Raw genomic sequence first — 19,278 nt, 5'->3', positions numbered from 1 at the left:
CGTGTTTTTTCGATTACCTTTTTCATTTATTTTATTTAATGTTTTTATTGTATTTACTTTTTTAAATTTTCAAAAAAATATATTAAAAAGAAATGAAAAAAAATATCGAAAAAACACGGCCCCCTCGCGTATTAGGAGGGCAGGGAGAGTCACCAGAAAAAAGGACGGGTGTTTTTGATGAATCTAACATGTTAAAAATGGAGTTTGAAGTTATAATGGGTTTGTATAGGAAGGGGGCGTGTCTGATAAAATGAATATCAAATATCTAAATAATGAATCAAGCAACTTAAAAACGGTCTGGGGGGCTCACAAAAGCCTGAGTAGACTATAAAATGACCCAAAGTTTTTTTGAAAGTGAAATATCCCTTTAATAGTGTGTAGACACACTGAATGGGGACATTATTGAACTAGTTTGTGAACAAGAATAAGATCAATATAACATCTCATCCATCAATGTTTCTCAGATATAACAAAACAGAATAACAGTCATGGAGGGTGTGTGTATGGGGGCAATTTAACTTAAATTGCGATTCACATTCTGTGCTGTTCTACAAAACTAGAATGTTCACAAAAATTCAAATTGATAACCCCAGTGAGGTAATGCCCTCTCACTGGCTGCTTTCGTCTAAAACACAAACCATGGCCTTAAGAATTTACTTTATCGAACCATCATCACTTGAATTTAGTCGAGTGCTCCACAAACAACACATTTTGATCTATCTATTCTATTCCATTACCGGCAGACTTTATTCAACTGATGAAGGGCTTTCTTGTCTTAATCAGGTGTGCTGGTGGAACAATAGATCAAGTACAGTGCACTGTATGGAATGGACATTTGTGAACCGGTCATCAGGAAATTTCCCTATTTCCAAAGGAGTAGCCTACAGTACTGTATGTTGTATTTCCATGATAGTACAGTATAACATCCTGGCCCGTTTGTGGCTGAGGGGGACTTCCCAGCATGCCTTCTGCTATCTTTACCAACTTAATAATTCTGACTACAATGACCTCCTGGTAACACTAAATGAGATGGAGACTTAGTGATTGGCATTGGTCTGTCTCTTCTACAGATGCCCCCAAGACTGAGTACAGTCTGGTTGAATGCTGAATCGAATTAATAAGGAAAATCATCATTCAAAATGTAGTAATCAGCAATGGATCAACATATCTATTAAATCAAAGTTGATTTGGTCAAATGTATCAGGCATACTTCCAAACGTAGTTACTGACATTAAAAACAAACTGGAATGCAGAGAACCATTTGATAATTTTATTTCATCGTCATCAAAAAGAAGACATTTTCTGTGAGAAAAAAAATAACCCAAACATTTCAAAACAAACAATGTCAAACAAGTACAGGTCAGGAGTCCAGATGAACTGAACTACCCTCTCAGGCCAGTTAGTTTTGGCTGCATGTAGCTTAGAACTACACAGCATTATAAACCTTGTTGCAAAATTACTTCCGTGCAAGTGTAAAAAAAAGGAGAAAAAAGTCATATGAATCCATACATAATACTTTCTCTTGTCAAGTATATTCAAAACAGCCATTATCAGATAAATCAATAACTGAAAAGGGAAATATGACTCATCATATTCGAGAGCGTAATTAGAAAACAGCTGAATCAAGGAATCATTCTCACATTTGGCACAAATGTAATCTTGGCTCTGCAGCGAAAATACTAAAACGGGTAAAACTACAGAACTAGAATGAACATGAGGGACAGTGTGGTGTACAATGGTGCAGTCAGTGATACGTTTCATTGTGTCAACAGCGCAGGAGACAGCAGCATCTGTAAAGTTCAGACACATTATTTCCTTGCCATGGGAACACATCTGTGCTGTTGATCTCATGCACCGTGCCAGTGTTGATGTCAAAGACATCATTAAGCATTTTAAAGGCTAATTTATACTGGAAAAAAGGGGCAGATGCGTCAGTTGAAAATAAGTCATAGTTGTCAAGAGACACTTCCTGAAAGAGTCATAGTATAAACTAGCCTAAAGGCAGTCATCTGTTTCTCTATCCTTTCATTTTTACTTTAGTCAAGTGTTGGATGTTGATCTGATAGCGAGCGTCCTTTCTTGAGATGTGTGATTTGATTCTATTTTGCCAGGCAGATAAGGCAAGCATTATGGAGACAAACTGCCTGGGGCTGGTTCCTGTTTCAATTTAGGCTTCTGTTTGGCCCTTTCTGAAGATAACTTGCATGGTAATGTTTGTTCATTAGTACTAGCCCTACTATCCTTCACTTTCACATGTCACTGTTCCCATACAGTATTATGGTACATTTATTATACAGTACATTCAACTGGATATAAATGACTTCCAACTGAAAGTCAAAAACCTGTTATGTTTGTCATGCCACAAAGTTTAAATTAGGCTTTAGGCATAAAGTAAAATGTATTCAGTCTGGACTGTTTTAAACCACGCAAAATGGATCCAGTTAATATCAGTTATTTGTTCCCAGGATTCCACGCATTAGGAAATACATTATTTGACCTAATTTCATACAATGAATGTATTCATTGCTTAATGTAAAAGTGAGATTGTTAGCTGGAGAAAATAAGGGTATTGTTTGAGGATGAAAGTTCTTGAACTGTGAAATATCAATGTAATCAAAGGATAGCCATGTAGTCCTTCATCCAATTATAGTCCACATCTATCCAAATCTGGTGTTCTTTTACAGACCACCAGTAGACGCGCATAGACAGACATATCAGAGATCTCTGCATACTGATACATCTGGGGTAATCTAAATTCAACGAAAACCAGCGCTAACAAACCACGGCCAGTCGCCCACTGCTTTGAAAACCAATTCTGATATCGTCCCTATATGAAGGACCACCCTAAAGTCTTTGCATTGGTTCTGCGATGCTGTTATTTCTCAAAAGTCTTAATTATTTCCACACAGTTTTAGCCCATTCATAGAATTTAGATGTCACCAGACATACCAGTAGAAAGAGATCAATGCTTGTCTGGCTGGCTAAGTGAGACTAACCCTCCAATAATGTAAAAAGCCACAAACCAGGTTTTACAGTGGCCCTAGAGATGTCAGTATAGAAATGGTCGCCTCTTAGATTGAGTCCAGTACAGTCTCATTCTGTCCAACAGTACAACACACACACATATTTTTCTCATGCTTTTCACAACTGGACAGATCTAAAAACATTAATACACCTGGTCCATTTACAACCAGCTAACTGGCCAGCTATCTTTTACTGGTAGGTCTGAATTCTCAGAACAGAATAATAGATGCCAGACCTGACAGGTACATCCCAGACAGACTGAGAGATACGATATCCTATTCTTTGTGAGCTTTTCCTTTTGGCTCCTCGTCATAGGAAACTCCATATTCGTTTACTCTCGTCTTGTCCACGGGGTAGAGCCTGAGGAGAGACAACCAAAGAGACAGAAGGGCAGAGAGAGACAGAGAAAGTAGCAGTTAGTACAGAACTGAAATGGCGGTTACATTTTATGTAGTCTCGCGTAGCCAGACATCTATTCCACAATCTCCGAATGCTATATAGACTCTGCAGGAGGTGTATAACTACACCTCCCGAAAGCCGAAACAGGAAGCTGCCATCTGTTCGTCATTTCCGTTCACGAAAATATATTTTATAATATCTTTACATTTTATTTTATTTTTGCTGCTAAGCAGCAAGCTGTATATGCTTAGATGATTTTTATTTTTATTAGGACAAATTTGTGCGGCTGTAAAAGACGAAACTGAAGCGGGTAGGAGGCGTCACATATGCTTTATCGCTTGATCATTTTCAGAGCTTCCGCACTCCAGACTGTATGACGGAAGCATTTGAAAATTGTGTAAGAAAACAGTCTGGCCGGCAAGACTACATTTTATGTGGATTATTGTTGTGTGTGGTGTACTGTATGTATGTGTCTGTGTGTTGTGTGTACCATCTCTGATAGAGGTAAATGAGAAAGACCACATCATCTCTGAAACAGGCCAGTCTGTGGGAGGTTGGCATGGTGATGACGAAGGCAAACACGTCGTCGATGAAGGTATTGAATGCCTGGAAATAATCAATAGCACAATCAATAAATCTATTCACATGCTCAGGGACAGCCATAAATGAATCACTCCAATAATCGTTAACTAATAATGGGCTATTACCTTGTACATAAAGGCCTTCCAGGGCAGGTGGGCTACAGATTTGAACTGTTGAAGGTTGTAAGCAAACAAGTTAGGAATACACTGACTGAAAATATCAAATCAAATATACCGGTACTGCTGCCGAAAGGGGAAAAAAGGGGGCAAAATACTGTATAATAAAAATAATAATTAGGAATTGTAGAAACAAAAAACTATATTTTTAGCACTGCCTATTTTAGCGCTCCCTGCTCCGTCCAGGAGCAGCTAACTTAAACTTTTTTTAAAACTGACTTCAGATCCCGTTTGAATTCCTGCATCATTTAAAAACATCCACGTTTATTGTACATTGTTTCAAATAGATCAACAAATACGCAGTCAGGCAATTTAGCTAACAGCCAGAAGTCGTATATGCCTTGAACTCACCTTGTAGTTGACAAATAGTTGGGGAAGCATGAATAGGAAGCCAAAGGCATACACACCTGGAACAACCAAGAGGAGATTATTGTCAACATGAAAATGAATCTGAACGCCTAAACTTAACAGTCAAAATGAACTACTACTATAGGTGACAATACTAATAGCTGATAATAGCTCTATAAGTCTTCCCAATTTCAAATGATATGATTGTTTTTTGCATTTAGAGATTCTTTTAACTTTTTTAGTGGAGCAGAAAACAGCTTACCATTGACCAAGCTGTTGACCAACCACGAGTACCAACTGAGAGGGGGGGGGGGGGAAGAGAGAGAGAGAGAGAGAGACATTTAGTGAGTCCCAGAGATGCAGCTGTGAAATTGCATTCACGACATAGAAGAGTGCTGTCTTTTTGAACCTCACAGCATGCCAGCCAAACCACACCAGTTTGCAATGACAAGCAGTGTCACATATGCAATACCATCATCAGTGTCATCATCATCATATACCTCCTGTATCGTAGGTATACAAGTGCATACACAGCCCCTCCAATACACAGTGGGTAGAGTAGATAGGATAGGTACTTCATGGCCTAGAGGGAGATAGAAAGCAAACTGAGTCCCAGCTTGTTCAGAGTTTATCTCTAGGTCACTTATATATACACATGTTAAGTAGTTTACACCAAGCTAACAACGGCAACACATAGCGATACCATCGTGTCACAGAGTATAGCGTTTGTTTTATACTTGGCTGTGAGTGGACATTGCACACATAAAATAGCAGATATAAAAGCTCACATGTCGCAGGGCGACACAATCAAATCAAATCTTCATTAGGCATAAGTATCACCTTAATGTGTGCAGTGTATGTACAGTTTCCATTATGTGCATAGTATATATATACACAGTATTACAGTATGTTATGTATTGTATACACACTATGTATGTCTCACCAGAGTATCATACTCCTCTGTTCTCCTCTCTGATTCGTCCGATTTCCCAAACTGTTGACATTGGAGGAAAAAGAAAACAGATCAGACTCCTAGAGAATATATAATTGTACAATTCATTTATTGCGCAGCATTGAAAAAAAGAACACCCATTAATGGGACAATCACACCTTTTCCCAAATAAAAAATATTTTTCTTTCCCATGCTGGTTTTCTTTTAAAGACCTACACGTTTGTAGTTTTATAAGACAAATGTGTATTTTTGTTGGGATTTGAACATACCACAAATGTTGGTTTTCCTCCCTTCCAATACAGTTGAATCTTAAAGGCCTTCTTCACCTTCCACACCTGGCGGAATCATTCACACAAACCAAGGAATCACACTCAGATGGGCAGTAAGGAATCACATAATACAGTTGGAATTAACCAATCAAAGCTGCACTACAGTATGTAACTTTCCTCTTCTAGCCTGGATTTGAACCCAGTTTCCTGTGCAAGTGCTGACATTTTTACCATTGAGCTAATGGAGCCTGCCTGTTTGCTCAGGGGATAAATTGAATCTTGACAATCAACAGGTCAATGGTACCTGTGTCTAGGTGAGACATGACCTTTGACACAATCTTAATGTCTCAATAGAAGAGCAGGGAGACAAAATACAACCACCCAAATTGTATAAGTTATATTGTATTAACATACAGAAATGTAAATGTATTAATTAAGAAAAGGTTATATAGTGCTGGTTTAAACATCTCCCTATAATTTAGATGATTTTTTTTTATCTCTAAGTAGCATCAAAGGAAGGCAATGCATTTTATTATCTACTTTCTAAGAAATGTATTAATTCCAGAAGAGAACCCCACCCTTGTCCAACACCCATGTCATATAGTTTCTACTATTCATCGTACTACTATATTATAGTACGCCATAATCTTGGACTGTGTGTGTGTGTGTGTGTGTGTGTGTGTGTGTGTGTGTGTGTGTGTGTGTGTGTGTGTGTGTGTGTTTACTTCAATGATGGAGCCAACGCCAGCAGGGATTAGGACTAGTAGGCTGGTCTGCTCATCGAACAAGTAAAGGAAAATCACTATGGTGCTGAAACATCGCCACAACACTGCATCAGTGTGAGAGAGAGAGAAGATTAAAAGTCATGTCGTCACAGTGAACCTACTGACATAGCAGAAGTGTGAGCATGGAATATGATATTATATATATATATATATATATATATATAATAAATTAAGTTCTAACTGGAACACACTGTGGCTGGGGAAGTGTGTGCAACTGTATGCATATGAAAGCAGGTCTATGCTGAAAAAGAACAGAAATGCTCAGTGTACCTCAGAGTGACTAATAATATTAGCCTTTCACAGCATTCCACTGAGATTCGTATCATTAATCACAGTGGAATGCTGTGAAAAACCATAGATGGAAAGGTGTGGCTGACCAACTGCTTCAAGGCTCTTATCTGAAACTTAAATATATAAATATGTATCACCACTGTATGTCCTCAAAAACATCACGATAATGAGATGCACCCTTAAATATATGCTAGCATATTCGATTAACAGCCATAAAGCTTAGCTGTGGAGTCAACGTGGCTTCCACTGAAAGCAATGTTGGTCATCACTGTTATCAGTCATGGATATGTGGCACTGATGCATTGATGTGTACTGGCTGATCAGTGTGTAGACTGACCCACCTGCTTTGCTGGACATTCCAACCATGCTTTTCTTGTGCTTCCAGAAGCTGATGTCATTTTTAAATGCCAGGAAATCAAAGAGGAGCTAAAGAGAGATACCAAAAAAGAGTATGAAAAGAGGGGGAGAGGTAGGCAGTTTAAGAAGTGAAACATGACATGACAATATTTCATAACAGTGTTTTCTATAATTTTTATTATTATTTTCATTCTATTTGAGCTTGTTATAGTCACATTTCCTGCAGTCCAACCTTTGACAAGTTAACCACTTAAACCCTCTATACTTAGGAAACTAACGCTTAGTTGACTAGGTTCAGATGGATCTGTACTTGGTCCGCTATTTCTTCCTCTCTACACCAAATTCATTTTCGGTGTATGTTCCCCCTAGAATGAGGATGCTAGGATTCAAGTGGTTAAGACCAACTCACATGGAAGGCTGCGACGAAGAATGTAAGAGCCAGGAAGTAGAGATTGGTGTCGACGAAGATTCCTTTAATCTCATCGGCATCCTTCTCTGTGAAACCTGAAATGAGACATGCGTACAGACATACTCACACAATTGTACAGTATAACAGGTGGACATGCAGCATACAACAGAGTGCTATACTGTACCTCACAGTAAAGAGACATAGTAAGTCCCATAAGTGTTTTCGAAAAAATGTCCATCTATCCATCATATTAATAGCACATTAGTAGTGGATCTGCCCTCGCCCCACCCTTCCATACTGTAGCTCAGTTCCTGCTTACTGTAGGTAACATTGGCAGTCATGGAGACTGTTAGCTACTTGCTGAAACACAAGACTGGAATATGTTTAGTCTAACCTGGCAGTCTGTGATTTTTTTTTCACTTGGTTCAATACAATTTCATGTTGTAGCCAGCAGGGGTGAGATGGAGGGGCAATTAGGACAATAGGGCTCACCTGTGTACCCCTTCCCATAATAAACCTGTTAGTTTGTTTTGAAGGGACCTGTGGTATGGAACTTGACGTGAAGCATGTGATTTTGTTTTGCACAGTGTCTTTTAGTACCACTGCCTTATGGGTTTTGAATATGGACTATGATTTCCTTAAAGAGCTAGACTCTCCAGCTGGCTGTGTCCTGCCAGGTTGAAAGTCTTCTCTACTGACACACCTGCATATTCACAGTGGACTAAATAATGGTAAGCACAACTGAATGTTTATTATTATCTTTGTTTTAATTTTTTACAGTGCTGTTTTAGTCTGAAGGAGTTTGGGTAAAAACACAATTTGAAAAAACAGGACAACACTCACAGTAGCTGGGCATTTGGCAGCTCATTTTATATTTCATACATGACAATTTAAGAGTCCACAGCAATTATTTTTGTTCCCATCTGCTACTGTAAGTATTCCTTCTGTGAAATGAACCAGATTTCTCCTTGAATTTGATCAAATCGACTAACCACCTCCATTCTATGGACATTACTTGTTGTGGGATCAAAGTTGTAACTGTCACTCTGTCAGTGAAGTGTGTGTGTGTGTGTGTCATACTAAATGAAGTGGGACACGCACTGGCATGCTGTATTCACGCAAAGATCTTAGTTAGCGACCTGGCCAGATAGTTACTGTATCCTTCATAACAGCATAATCCTACTATAATTCTAGTAACCTCTGTCTGTAGTGGTAGGTGAGTGAAGCTACCCGGTTCTCCTCAGAGGCTGGACCAATTGCTCTGATTTTGCACACAGCCATTGACCATTACCATCTGAACTTGTGAAGCCCGTTTTTCAATTTCATCAAATCTCAGCTTCTTATTAGCGTTTATGTGTCAAACAATGTCGCCTCCCGGGTTGCCAGATCATGTGCGCATATCCCACCACGGATGCGTCGACCGGGTATGGTCTAGTATAATTTAACTTGCCCAGCCTTTGTAAATACATTGGCATCACACAGGCAAATCGAGAATCTAGGAATAGCCTCGCTATATGTGCACGTGTCTGCTTTTCCCTGTGCATGTCTATGTATGTGCTTCTCCATGGGGTATGTCATTGTGTTGTTCATGTAGTCTATGTCTCTCTCATACCAAACTGTTGCAGTGAGAAGACTGCATCTTGCATGTGTATCCAGAATCGTAGTCTGCCCAGAGAGATGGAGTCGTAGGAGATGGTTAGAGGAAGCTCCACACTGGTGCGGTTAATCTCCTAGACATAAAAGAAAAAGTAGGTAACTTTCTAATTGAATGACTAGCACCTCAACAAATTAACTAAACTTAATTTAAAACAAAAACAAGCTCTTGCACTATGATGCTGCGCTCACACTAGAAGCGACAAAGCAATACGCTACACGTCATGTTCAATGGAAGCCAGCGACTTGAAACTACGCACTGATACCCTACACTTGTCGCTGAGTGACAGGCATGACGCGCTACAAATCAAGATGAGCTTGCCTCAACTTTTTTCAGCACTCCAATGATGCAATGAAGCGTCAATCATACTTTTCCACTCCTCCGCCCTCCCCACAACTCCTGCTATGTTCCATAAAAGTTTGACAAATTCTTTCATACCATTGACCAGTTCCCGGTGCCATTTTTCATTTACACAGCGTGACTGTGGCTTGCGCAACACTTCAGCACACTGGGCCGTTTTGTAGCTTTTGTTGGTGCTAGTGTTAACGCAGCATGAGTCCAAACTATTCTATTAGAGTGCCATGTATTAGATCCTGATCTTGACCCTCTGCACTATTAAATATTTCTTTACATTATAGCACTACAAACGTTTTGATTCAGTAGTCAGTCGATCAGTTCTAGTAATCACATTGTACCATGTTAAAGGATTAAAGTTGAGGACTTACAACTAGGTCCTTGACTCGGTTGCTGAGCTCATCCACAAACAGCAGAGGTAGATACACCATCTTTCTACCATTCTGAAACCTGACACACACACACACACAAATAATTTACTTGACTTTGACATTTTCCATATTCATTTTCAAAAGCAGGTTTCATGAGATGAAATGCTGTGACTTTCTGTCACTTACAAACTTAAAAAGCTGTACTGACTTCAATATCAAGTCATCAATATCAATATCTTGCCACGTTACATTTTGATATCTATGAAATCTCTTTGTGTCAGTCAACTTTGAACTTGGCTTGTGTATCGCCTAGGACCCATGGAAGTCTATGATAATGGAGACTGCACTCTGACAACGGGTACAATGGGTACTACAAAACCGGAGGGGCATGCGTTCCCAACAGGCATCGTCCCAGTTACATACATTTCAAATAAATAATTTAAGGTCTTGAACATACACTTTGAGTTACATCACTCTGGGGGGTAACTAGCCTATATGCCATACATTTTAAGACGTGTGTGCGGTATCTTACACTCTGAGGTATCTGTGTACGTCGCTGGGCATGGATTCTCTATCAAACACGAAGTGGTCACTGACTATGTTGAGCGTCAATCGCGTTCGCCAATGGGAGACTGGGTGGTCTGACGTGGAAGCTCCTCCCCCTGTTGCCGGGTTGCCATGACGATCCTTTTGCCCCTGGGGTTCTTTCTGATCCTTCAGTGATGGACAGATGCACATTTGAGAAGTCAGGTTTAGTACAATTTTACCAAACTTTTAATTATAAGCTTTTTCACCCAACTACAGACTACAGATGGAACAATGGAGTAGAGCTGCAACTATCGATTATCTCTCTTAACGATTATTCTATCTATTACTCTTCTGGTTAATCAATTAACCGAGAAGCACATAAAACAAATGTGTGACTCATTGTAAACTGTTTGCCTCCCATTTGGACTTTGGTCAATTTATGCTATTGTATTTAAATACAAATATTTTAAATAATAAATACATTGGAATACTAAAGACATTTATACATAACATAATAACAATGAAAAAAGTAATATTTCAAATGGTTCCCCCAATTATTATTCTTTTGATGATTGATTCAATCAATTAGTAAGATTAACTGTTGCACCCCTGCCATTAAGTGAATATGTGAACATATCATTACTATTCTTACCCGTGCGTCATCTTCTCCAGCTATCAGAGAGACTTCGGGTGGCTTAGGGACCATGTATGTAGTGAGCTGAGCCACCAGATGGACCTGTCTTGGATCATGCCATGGAGTGGTGCCAGCTTGATGGACAAATATCAATGCATAGAGAGTGCCATTGTTGCGCGTCTTCTTCGGGAGAGACACGTTGACAATCCTGTGAGAGGAGAGGGGGGTGTGAGAGGAGAGGAGGGGGGGGGGAGTAGAGGGACAGGCATACAGAGAGGATGAAGAGGGGAGTGGGACTGAGTGTGAGCGAGCTAGCTGTAAGCTACAGCAAAAAGGACCACTATTTTTCCGCTCTAGGCACAGTAATGGGCAAGTCAAAATCTAAAGGCACACTTGTATTTAGAGCGAAAATAGCAGATCTACAAGCCCACAATACATGGCATCAAGATTGGCATTTTTTTTTTAATTGTGGGGGGAAATATATATATTTTTAAATATTCAAAGTTTTGCCTATTATGACAAGCGGTTAAAATACATTTATTTAGGCCGGGTATATAATTTGACCCTGTATTAGCAAATTAAGTACTGATATAGTCAATTAAAACAATGATTAATATTGTGTAGTTGTATATGTTGCAATAAAAATGTGTGGGCGTCATAAAATGGCAAGGCACACAAACTAGTGCCTCCGTGTCGGCACACCGTTTGAAAACCACTGCTCTAGAGCAGTGGTTCTCAAACTTGTTCATGCCAGGGACCCCCAAATTGACACTTATTAGCCCGCGGACCCCAATTCATATTGTAAAATCAATGTTAATTTAACTCTGAGAGTGTACAAATGGAACCAAATGGACCCGTTAGGGTCCATTTGGTTCCATAGTTAACCCATAGTACACTCCATAGTTACAGACCCATAAGGGTCCATTTGGTTCCTGTCCATCATTTAGTTGGGGACCCCCTGGAACCCCCTCAAGTACCACTTTGAGAACCAATGCTCTAGAGACCCATGTTAATGACTTAATTATTAACAACTAGACAAACATGGCCGAGTCCCACCCACCGCTCAAATTGGTTGTTGACATCGAAGTTCTCCTCTTTGTGAAGCAGAGTGTGCCCTCCATCAGCGTTGGGACGCGTCGCACTGTAGATACTAAGCTAGAAGGGAGAGAGATGCGTTATGTTATTAGTCATCATTATAAGTAGTAGTAATCAGTCGGGTTCACTGTTTAACATGAATCAAACACAATGTTACAAATTGATAGTGCTGTCAAAGAAGTCTATGAAAAAGTTGAATCTGCAACACAATTTCCAGAGGATAGTGGGGGATGTAGTGGGGGATGTAGTGGGGGTCCCTGCTTCATCTCTCTCTCAACTAAGAGAGTTACCAACCTGCAGTTTAGGTTTCGCTGCTAAGAACGGCGTGATACAGTTGTCTCCTGTGGGGCTGTCACAGGGTTTCGTGTATATGATCCCATACATCACCCAGCAGGTGTGTAGCACATACACCACAAACACCCCTACGATCAGGGTCGTGAACGATGTTTTGTGGAACATTTTTGGTTGGGGTTCGTCGTGTCGTTTCCTGTCGCCTAGGTGAGGGGCAGAGCCATCTGTCTGGAAGAGAAGAGGTAGTAGATTATAAAGTGTATATTGTTAGGTACAACTATCTCACCATAGTAAGAGAGGAGCCAGTACACTTTAAAATACTCAGTTCATTAATCCATTTGTAACTCTGAGAGAGGGTACCCAACTACCCATACAGGTCCACTTGTACATGATTCTCAGAGTTACATTAGTAACTAAGTACATTTACTCAAGTACTGTACTTAAGTACAATTTTGAGGTGTCTCTACTTTACTGGAGTATTTCCAATTTTCAGTACTTTCACTTCTACTCCACTACATCAGAGGCAAATATTGTACTTTTACTCCACAACAATTATTTGAAGTCTTTAGTTACAAGTTACTTTGTAGATTTTGATTATCATTACAAAACATACATTAACCACTTCAACCCTACATTTCGCCCATTTGACAATAGCAGATCTACAAGCTCACAATGCTTCACGGTGCGGCGCATTGTGAGCTTGTACATCAGCTATTTTCAAAAGATTTTCATACATTTGTGAAATGGGACAGTCTGCATAATGAGTACTTCCTACTTTTGGTTCTTTAAGTACATTTTGATACTAATACTTTGTACTTTTACTTTGAATTCCGGACTTTTACTTGTAACAGAGTATTTCTAAATTGCAATATTTATATTTTTTACTTAAGTAAAAAATGTGAGTACTTCTTCCACCACTGCAATATTATCAGGATGTACATAATCGCAATGTGAGGGAATGCTGCATGCTTTAGCTCCAGCCTAGCTGCTCCTATAAGCGAGTGTAGGTCGTTTTGATCATAACTTATAGTTATGATGAAGCTATTTAAAATCGTCCGTGAATGTATGATCCAACACAATGTATAAACATAATACTATTTAAACACAATAAACGTACCTGGGCGAAGCTGTCAGGCTGTCAGTAGTACACTCACAGCTGTCTGATTGGCTGGCTGCTCGCCCACAGATCTCACAGACCTGATGCTGTCGTTCATATCAGACCGTCCAGCGTGTCAATCAGAGAGCGACGGCATTTGCTTGGTATCTGATCGTGACTGTGTTTCCGCAGAAGGAATATATCATCCAGAATGTTCACCTACAGTGAGAGCTGGTCCTGCAACATACATTTCCGCCATTCGCTTCCTGGATTATTCGTTTTTTGGACGAGATTTGGACAGCATTCTCTCGCGAGACGTGTATCTCGGCTGTATCTATCCTTTTATCTTTTCATCTTTCTCATCTTCCTCGAGTCGTCGAGAGATTATTTTCTTCAACGTTTTGGTGAGGGTTAATTTTAATACGTAGTATAACTATTAGTGAAATTAATAAATAAAAAAGCAGTTTATTTCCAAGATAAGTTATTTTATTATTATTGTTTTTTATTTTATTTACAAATTACAAGTAAAAAGTGCTGCCACGCTCAGCTGTGGACTAATTAGTCACTGAACTCTTCTGGTTGAAGATGGAGAGTCATCATGGTGAGTTAAGAATTCAGAATATCAACAAATGACACTGACTGGTGTCTAAAAACATACTGAGAGGGTAGGAAGAGCAGTACTCAATTACTGTACTTAAGCACATTTTTTAGGTATTTTTTACTTGCTGGAGTATTTCCAATTACTTCTACTTCACTACATCTCAGAGGCAAAGATTCTACTTTTACTCCACTATAATTATTTGAAAACTTTAGTTACTAATTAATTTGTAGATTTTGATTATTATTACAAAACATACATTAGGCCTACCCACTTAAGCCCTATATACATTTCGGCCATTTGAAAATAGCAGATCTACAAGCTCACAATGCGCATTGTGAGCTTATAGATCTGCTTTTCAGATATTTGTTATACATTTGAGAATAAGTGATAATGAGTACTTTCTACTCTTGGTACTTTAAGTACATTTTGATACCAATTCTTTTGTACTTTTACTCTAGTCAATTTTGAATTACGGACTTTTACTTGTAACAGAGTATATCTACATTACAGTATTGATACTTTTACTTAAGAAATGTGAGTACTTTTTCCACCACTGGGGAAGAGGCAGAGAACAAAATGGTTCAATCAGCTGAAGCACTGCCTGGGGCTGTGTATCAAGGCCTGTGGTTCTCAAACATTTTCACTTCAAGGACCCCCAAATTGATATGTGTTTGGCCGTGAAACCCCATCTGAAAATATTTTGTGCCAGAGAGAGACCCCCAAAAGAGAAGATTTATTTTTGAGTATCCAAAGTATAAAACAGCATTAATGTGGTTAAACTGCTTTTGATATTAACTCATTTAGCTGGGGACCCTCTGGAACTCCCACAAGCACCCCTGGGGGTCCCCTGACCTGACTTTGAGAACCACTGCCTTAGATACTGTATGACGTTTTGATAGACACAAGGCCAAACTGAGGGGGCGGCCTTCATGGCCTTCAGGTAAACGCCACCACACTACTCCAGGGGCTGATGGGTAAATGTATTTGTTTTGTTATTAGTAACACATTTTTTTAACACATTTAGGACAAAGTTACATACTGCCTTTTTGGTTTTATTATAATTATTGAACCAATGAAAAGTATTAAGAGCTTGTGACTAAAAACTAACTGCATTGGGTCGAAATTAGCTGCTAGATCTGCATTACAAGATGCTTGTAGATGGCTATTTCTTAATTGACAATTTGGCCAATGTTTGACATTTTTTATTGAATAGTTACTTTTGATGCAGTATTGGTCTTATTTTTGTTTTATTTCTTTCATTTCAGAGGTATGAAAAAGGTCTTAAAAGTCTTTAAATTGTCACTTTTTAGAAATGTGCAGATACCCTGGCTGCATGTATACAATTATACTGTATTTGTTTGTTTACTGTTGAGTGATACAAAAACATTGTTGCACATTAAGTAAGGGCCCTGAGTTAAAAGCAAAACTTTTAATCCCTATCTGATGGGATCAGATTTGGATTTTGGATAGTTCAAAGCCAAAAATCAGAATTGGTATCACTCTGATATCAGATCAGGAAATCAAATCCAAGCTGTAATCTGAATCAAATCTTCAAAATGGGTATAGTTCAAAACAAACACATAGGATTGCGGTCAGTTTGATCCAAACAATCAGGATGACCTTGATCCCACTGGGGGGTAGATTTACAGGGGATTATCAGAGCCAAACGCACTATACAATTAATTAAAACATAATGTTTCATTATAAATAAGATGTTATGGTGTGTACATTTAAATACTACCTTATTTGTATCCTTCATGGTTCATTAAAATGTTAATTTATTTTTTTGTCACATTTGCAGTGTACACTTGCCTCTGAGTCTGAGAGGTAGGCCCGCCCCACACCCCCATAATTGGTTAAGGAAGACTCTAAATTGCTGAACTGTCAGTCTACTTAGGTCATTCTTCATATCCACAAGCTGGAGATAGGTAGGATTAAACCACTGCAAATCAGGATCTGGTTATCTTGAAAAGTCTGAATCTGGATCAGGGCGATCCTATCCTGAATTTCTTTGAAATCCCGGGACAAAATTTGGCTGGATTGTCTGATCCTGGATCACAAAATATAATGATTTCAAAATCTTATCCGATCAGATAGTGTTGAGAAAAGTGTTGAACTCGTGGGGAACTTTTAGCCTATAATGACATGCCCAAAATAGGTTTCGATTATTAATCAATTATTTTATTAAATGATAAATATTGTTTTTAATAATCGCTTAAATCGATTAGTTCAATTAACTGTTGCAGCCTTTGGCTGATGTGGAGAAACACTGACAAACAATCCTGTCTGTGATCCAGGATGCTGCTCGCTTGGTGTCTATGTCTGGTGCATTGAGCATCATTATATTGAACTGCACCACAGTAAATTGAAAGGTGGGACCTTTTCAAGAGCTGCATCTGAATATATGACTAGGTGAAGGGCAGGAGTTCTCCCTGAAGCACAAGGCAATCACGTACCCTTCAGACGTGATTGGCACATTAACCATACTCCATACGCGCTTAGTCCTAGTGTCCTGACTCCTGAGAACCTGAGTTTACTGCAAATATTTACAGTCTATGATTTATGTGCACATACAGTACTTACAGAAAATTGGTTTTGGTGTTATTGCGTCAAAGTTCTTGATGTGTGTGTGATGGACAACAAGTCTTAAACTGGAAAGAAGTTGGATTAATTTTATTTCAGTTGCTTTTCTGGACAGTTGTTGTAAAATGGATTTCAATCTCTTGAGACAGGACATTAAAGACCCATACTTGTAGAAGTATAAAATTGTTTGCGTCAGCTATAAGCCAGGGTTGACAATGGAGCACTTGACCACTTGATGGCGCACTTGCTCCATCTACAGAAGCTGGCAGAATCAATGGCATCATTAACTATTATGAATATTCCCAGTCCTCTCTCTCTCTCTCTCTCTAACTCACTCTCTCTCTCTCTCTCACACACACTCTCTCCATCTCACACTCTCTGTTTTTCTCCATGTCTGTCCTTCCTTGCTACTCGGTGATGATCCATAATCACCACTCTGTGTGTTTCCATCAGCATCCATCACTCTTTATGGAGTTTCGCAGTCAGGGGCAGAGGGAAGAGGAATTCAAGAGGGGGAAAGACAGCCTTCCAGTCAGGGGCAGAGAGAAGGCTACTCAGCACTCCATTTCCAAATGACCTCCCATGGAGAGACAATGCGTCCCCGTGGTCACATTCTCAAAACCGGTCTGGGAGATCTAAACCACGCAGCAAAACCATGCGTGCCAACTTAACTCAGCACGTGTAAAAATGGTTTTCGAGTTAAATCATAACACTCATGATTTTACTGTGCTGCTTTCCTTTTGGCCCAGGACTTGCCTTTGTGATAATATAACACTGCTTTGGCCCTTTTAGCATTATTGTATAACTGTACCTGGACTTTTTACAAACTGTTAATGAATCAATCCTAGATTCTAGTGGGCTCTATACTAGGTCCACTAGTATTTCCCTCTACACCAAATCTCTTCACCGAAAATAACTGCTCTAAAGCTCACAACGTGTTGTCGTGAGCTTGTAGATCTGCTATTTTCGCCAAATGTATGTCCCAGAATAGGGACACTAGGGTTTCATGTGGTTCATTGCCTCCTTATCGTCACTTATATCATGTCAAGTGTGGATATACTGGCAGCCCGCAGCAATTACAGGCTAGGTCTGGGCATGTAGATGGGGTGTAGAGGATGAAATGGAACAATGTCTTCTTGAGAGCAACATTCAAGCCAGGCTCCTCTTATAATGCAGCATATAGTCACTGTCGGGCAGAAACCTCATATCTCCATATTTCAACTTTTTATGTTTTTTGTAAATTAATGCCTACTACCATACAAGAGTGTCGCACAAAAGTAGTGAAAATAGCCGATCTACAATGCTTTGCGAGCTTGTAGATCGGCTATTTAAACAAAAACATTTTGGAACTTAAAAGGTTTCCACCCAACAGCAACGATATCATACAGTATATAATCATAGATGATGCTATGCACATCTGTGGCACCTGCTGTCAAGCCCAGAGACATTAAGTCAATTAAACAAGTCCCTTATAACCATTGGGAACATTAGTCATATCTTTTTACCAGTACATTTTTAACCCTGCATGATCATCAGCTTTAGCTTCCTCATGGAAGTGAACAAGTAATGTCTCTCCTCCTTTAACCTAATGAACCCTAGAATCCCTATTGTGGGGCAAGTCATAATAGGTGAACGGTTGGCAAAAACGGCAGATCTACAAGCTCACAACACATGGGCTGTGAGCTTGTAGATCGTCTATTTCCGGTGAAGAGAAGGGGGAAAAAGGAGGGGGCCAAGTACAGACCCATGGCGGACTACCCGGTCAATGAAGTATATGGGGAATAAGTGGTTAATTGCTACTGTCACAATGCCCTTGAGCAAGACACCAAACCCCCAACTGTGACAATGGGAGCTGTTCAGTTTATGGCAGTATATTGTGGTTGTGAATGCACGTGAAACAGGGTGTTGATGAAATGGACTGAGTCAACCCTCCCTAAGCTAAGAAAAAGAGGACAATGTTTCTTATGTAAGCCAGGCGTTACTTGTTATTGTGTGTGTGTGTGTGTGTGTGTGTGTGTGTGTGTGTGTGTGTGTGTGTGTGTGTGTGTGTGTGTGTGTGTGTGTGTGTGTGTGTGTGTGTGTGTGTGTGTGTGTGTGTGTGTGTGTGTGTGTGTGTGTGTGTGTGTGTGTGTGTCCACCGCTAATCACACACACTAGGCCAATCAGCATCATACCCTGTGTGAGAAAGAGCTCCATCTCTCCATGGAAACAAGTTTATGCCACTGCATATCAAAAGTTCCTCCTCAATAGAGGATGAGGTGGCCAGGATGGACCTTGATATTTCTCATATGAGGTGTTTTTGTTCACACATAATATCTTCCTACGCTCAAAAGTAATTTGTGTGTCTGTATTCTCCTGCAGAGCCCCACGCGTCAGCCCAGGATTGGTACGTGATGTCGTCGTCATACGGAAGCGCTTCTGTCATCTACCCATACAGGTCAGTGTATGACTTACAGCAGTTTGATTTCAGACTGCAGCA

At 39.6% G+C, this 19,278-nt stretch overlaps 1 protein-coding gene across 2 annotated transcripts; it reads right to left on the bottom strand.

Annotated features, from left to right (window-relative positions):
* Positions 1 to 1,255: 1,255 nt before the first annotated feature.
* Positions 1,256 to 13,878, bottom strand: clptm1l (CLPTM1 like). 2 transcript variants are annotated; one of them, XM_084080978.1, is made up of 18 exons: positions 13,637 to 13,878; positions 12,523 to 12,747; positions 12,194 to 12,288; positions 11,152 to 11,341; positions 10,504 to 10,685; positions 9,972 to 10,050; positions 9,205 to 9,322; positions 7,593 to 7,687; positions 7,168 to 7,252; positions 6,476 to 6,579; positions 5,751 to 5,816; positions 5,473 to 5,523; positions 5,030 to 5,112; positions 4,792 to 4,826; positions 4,533 to 4,588; positions 4,131 to 4,175; positions 3,914 to 4,029; positions 1,256 to 3,384 (listed from the first exon to the last, which is right to left on the bottom strand). In XM_084080978.1, exons 2-18 carry the CDS (start codon positions 12,685 to 12,687, stop codon positions 3,300 to 3,302), a joined length of 1,650 nt encoding a protein of 549 aa, XP_083937104.1. In that variant the 5' UTR covers positions 12,688 to 12,747; positions 13,637 to 13,878; the 3' UTR covers positions 1,256 to 3,299. The 2 variants fall into 2 exon arrangements, with proteins under 2 accessions (XP_083937104.1, XP_083937105.1); XM_084080979.1 differs by having other exon boundaries at positions 12,523 to 12,743.
* Between the last annotated feature and the right edge of the window lie 5,400 nt (positions 13,879 to 19,278).

This window comes from Gymnoscopelus microlampas (assembly GCF_963454915.1).
Source record: "Gymnoscopelus microlampas genome assembly, chromosome: 15".
NCBI lineage: Eukaryota > Metazoa > Chordata > Actinopteri > Myctophiformes > Myctophidae > Gymnoscopelus > Gymnoscopelus microlampas.
The sequence above is the reverse complement of the archived record's forward strand: the minus strand, read 5'-3'. Positions and strand labels throughout refer to the sequence as shown.

Coding starts and splice junctions, on each gene's coding strand:
- clptm1l (XM_084080978.1), bottom strand. CDS start 12,687: ATGTTCCACAAAACATCGTTCACGACCCTGATCGTAGGGGTGTTTGTG. Junction 10,686..11,151: donor CTGGAGAAGATGACGCACGG/GTAAGAATAGTA, acceptor CCATCACTGAAG/GATCAGAAAGAACCCCAGGG. Junction 10,051..10,503: donor GTACACAGATACCTCAGAGT/GTAAGATACCGC, acceptor TGTGTGTGTCAG/GTTTCAGAATGGTAGAAAGA.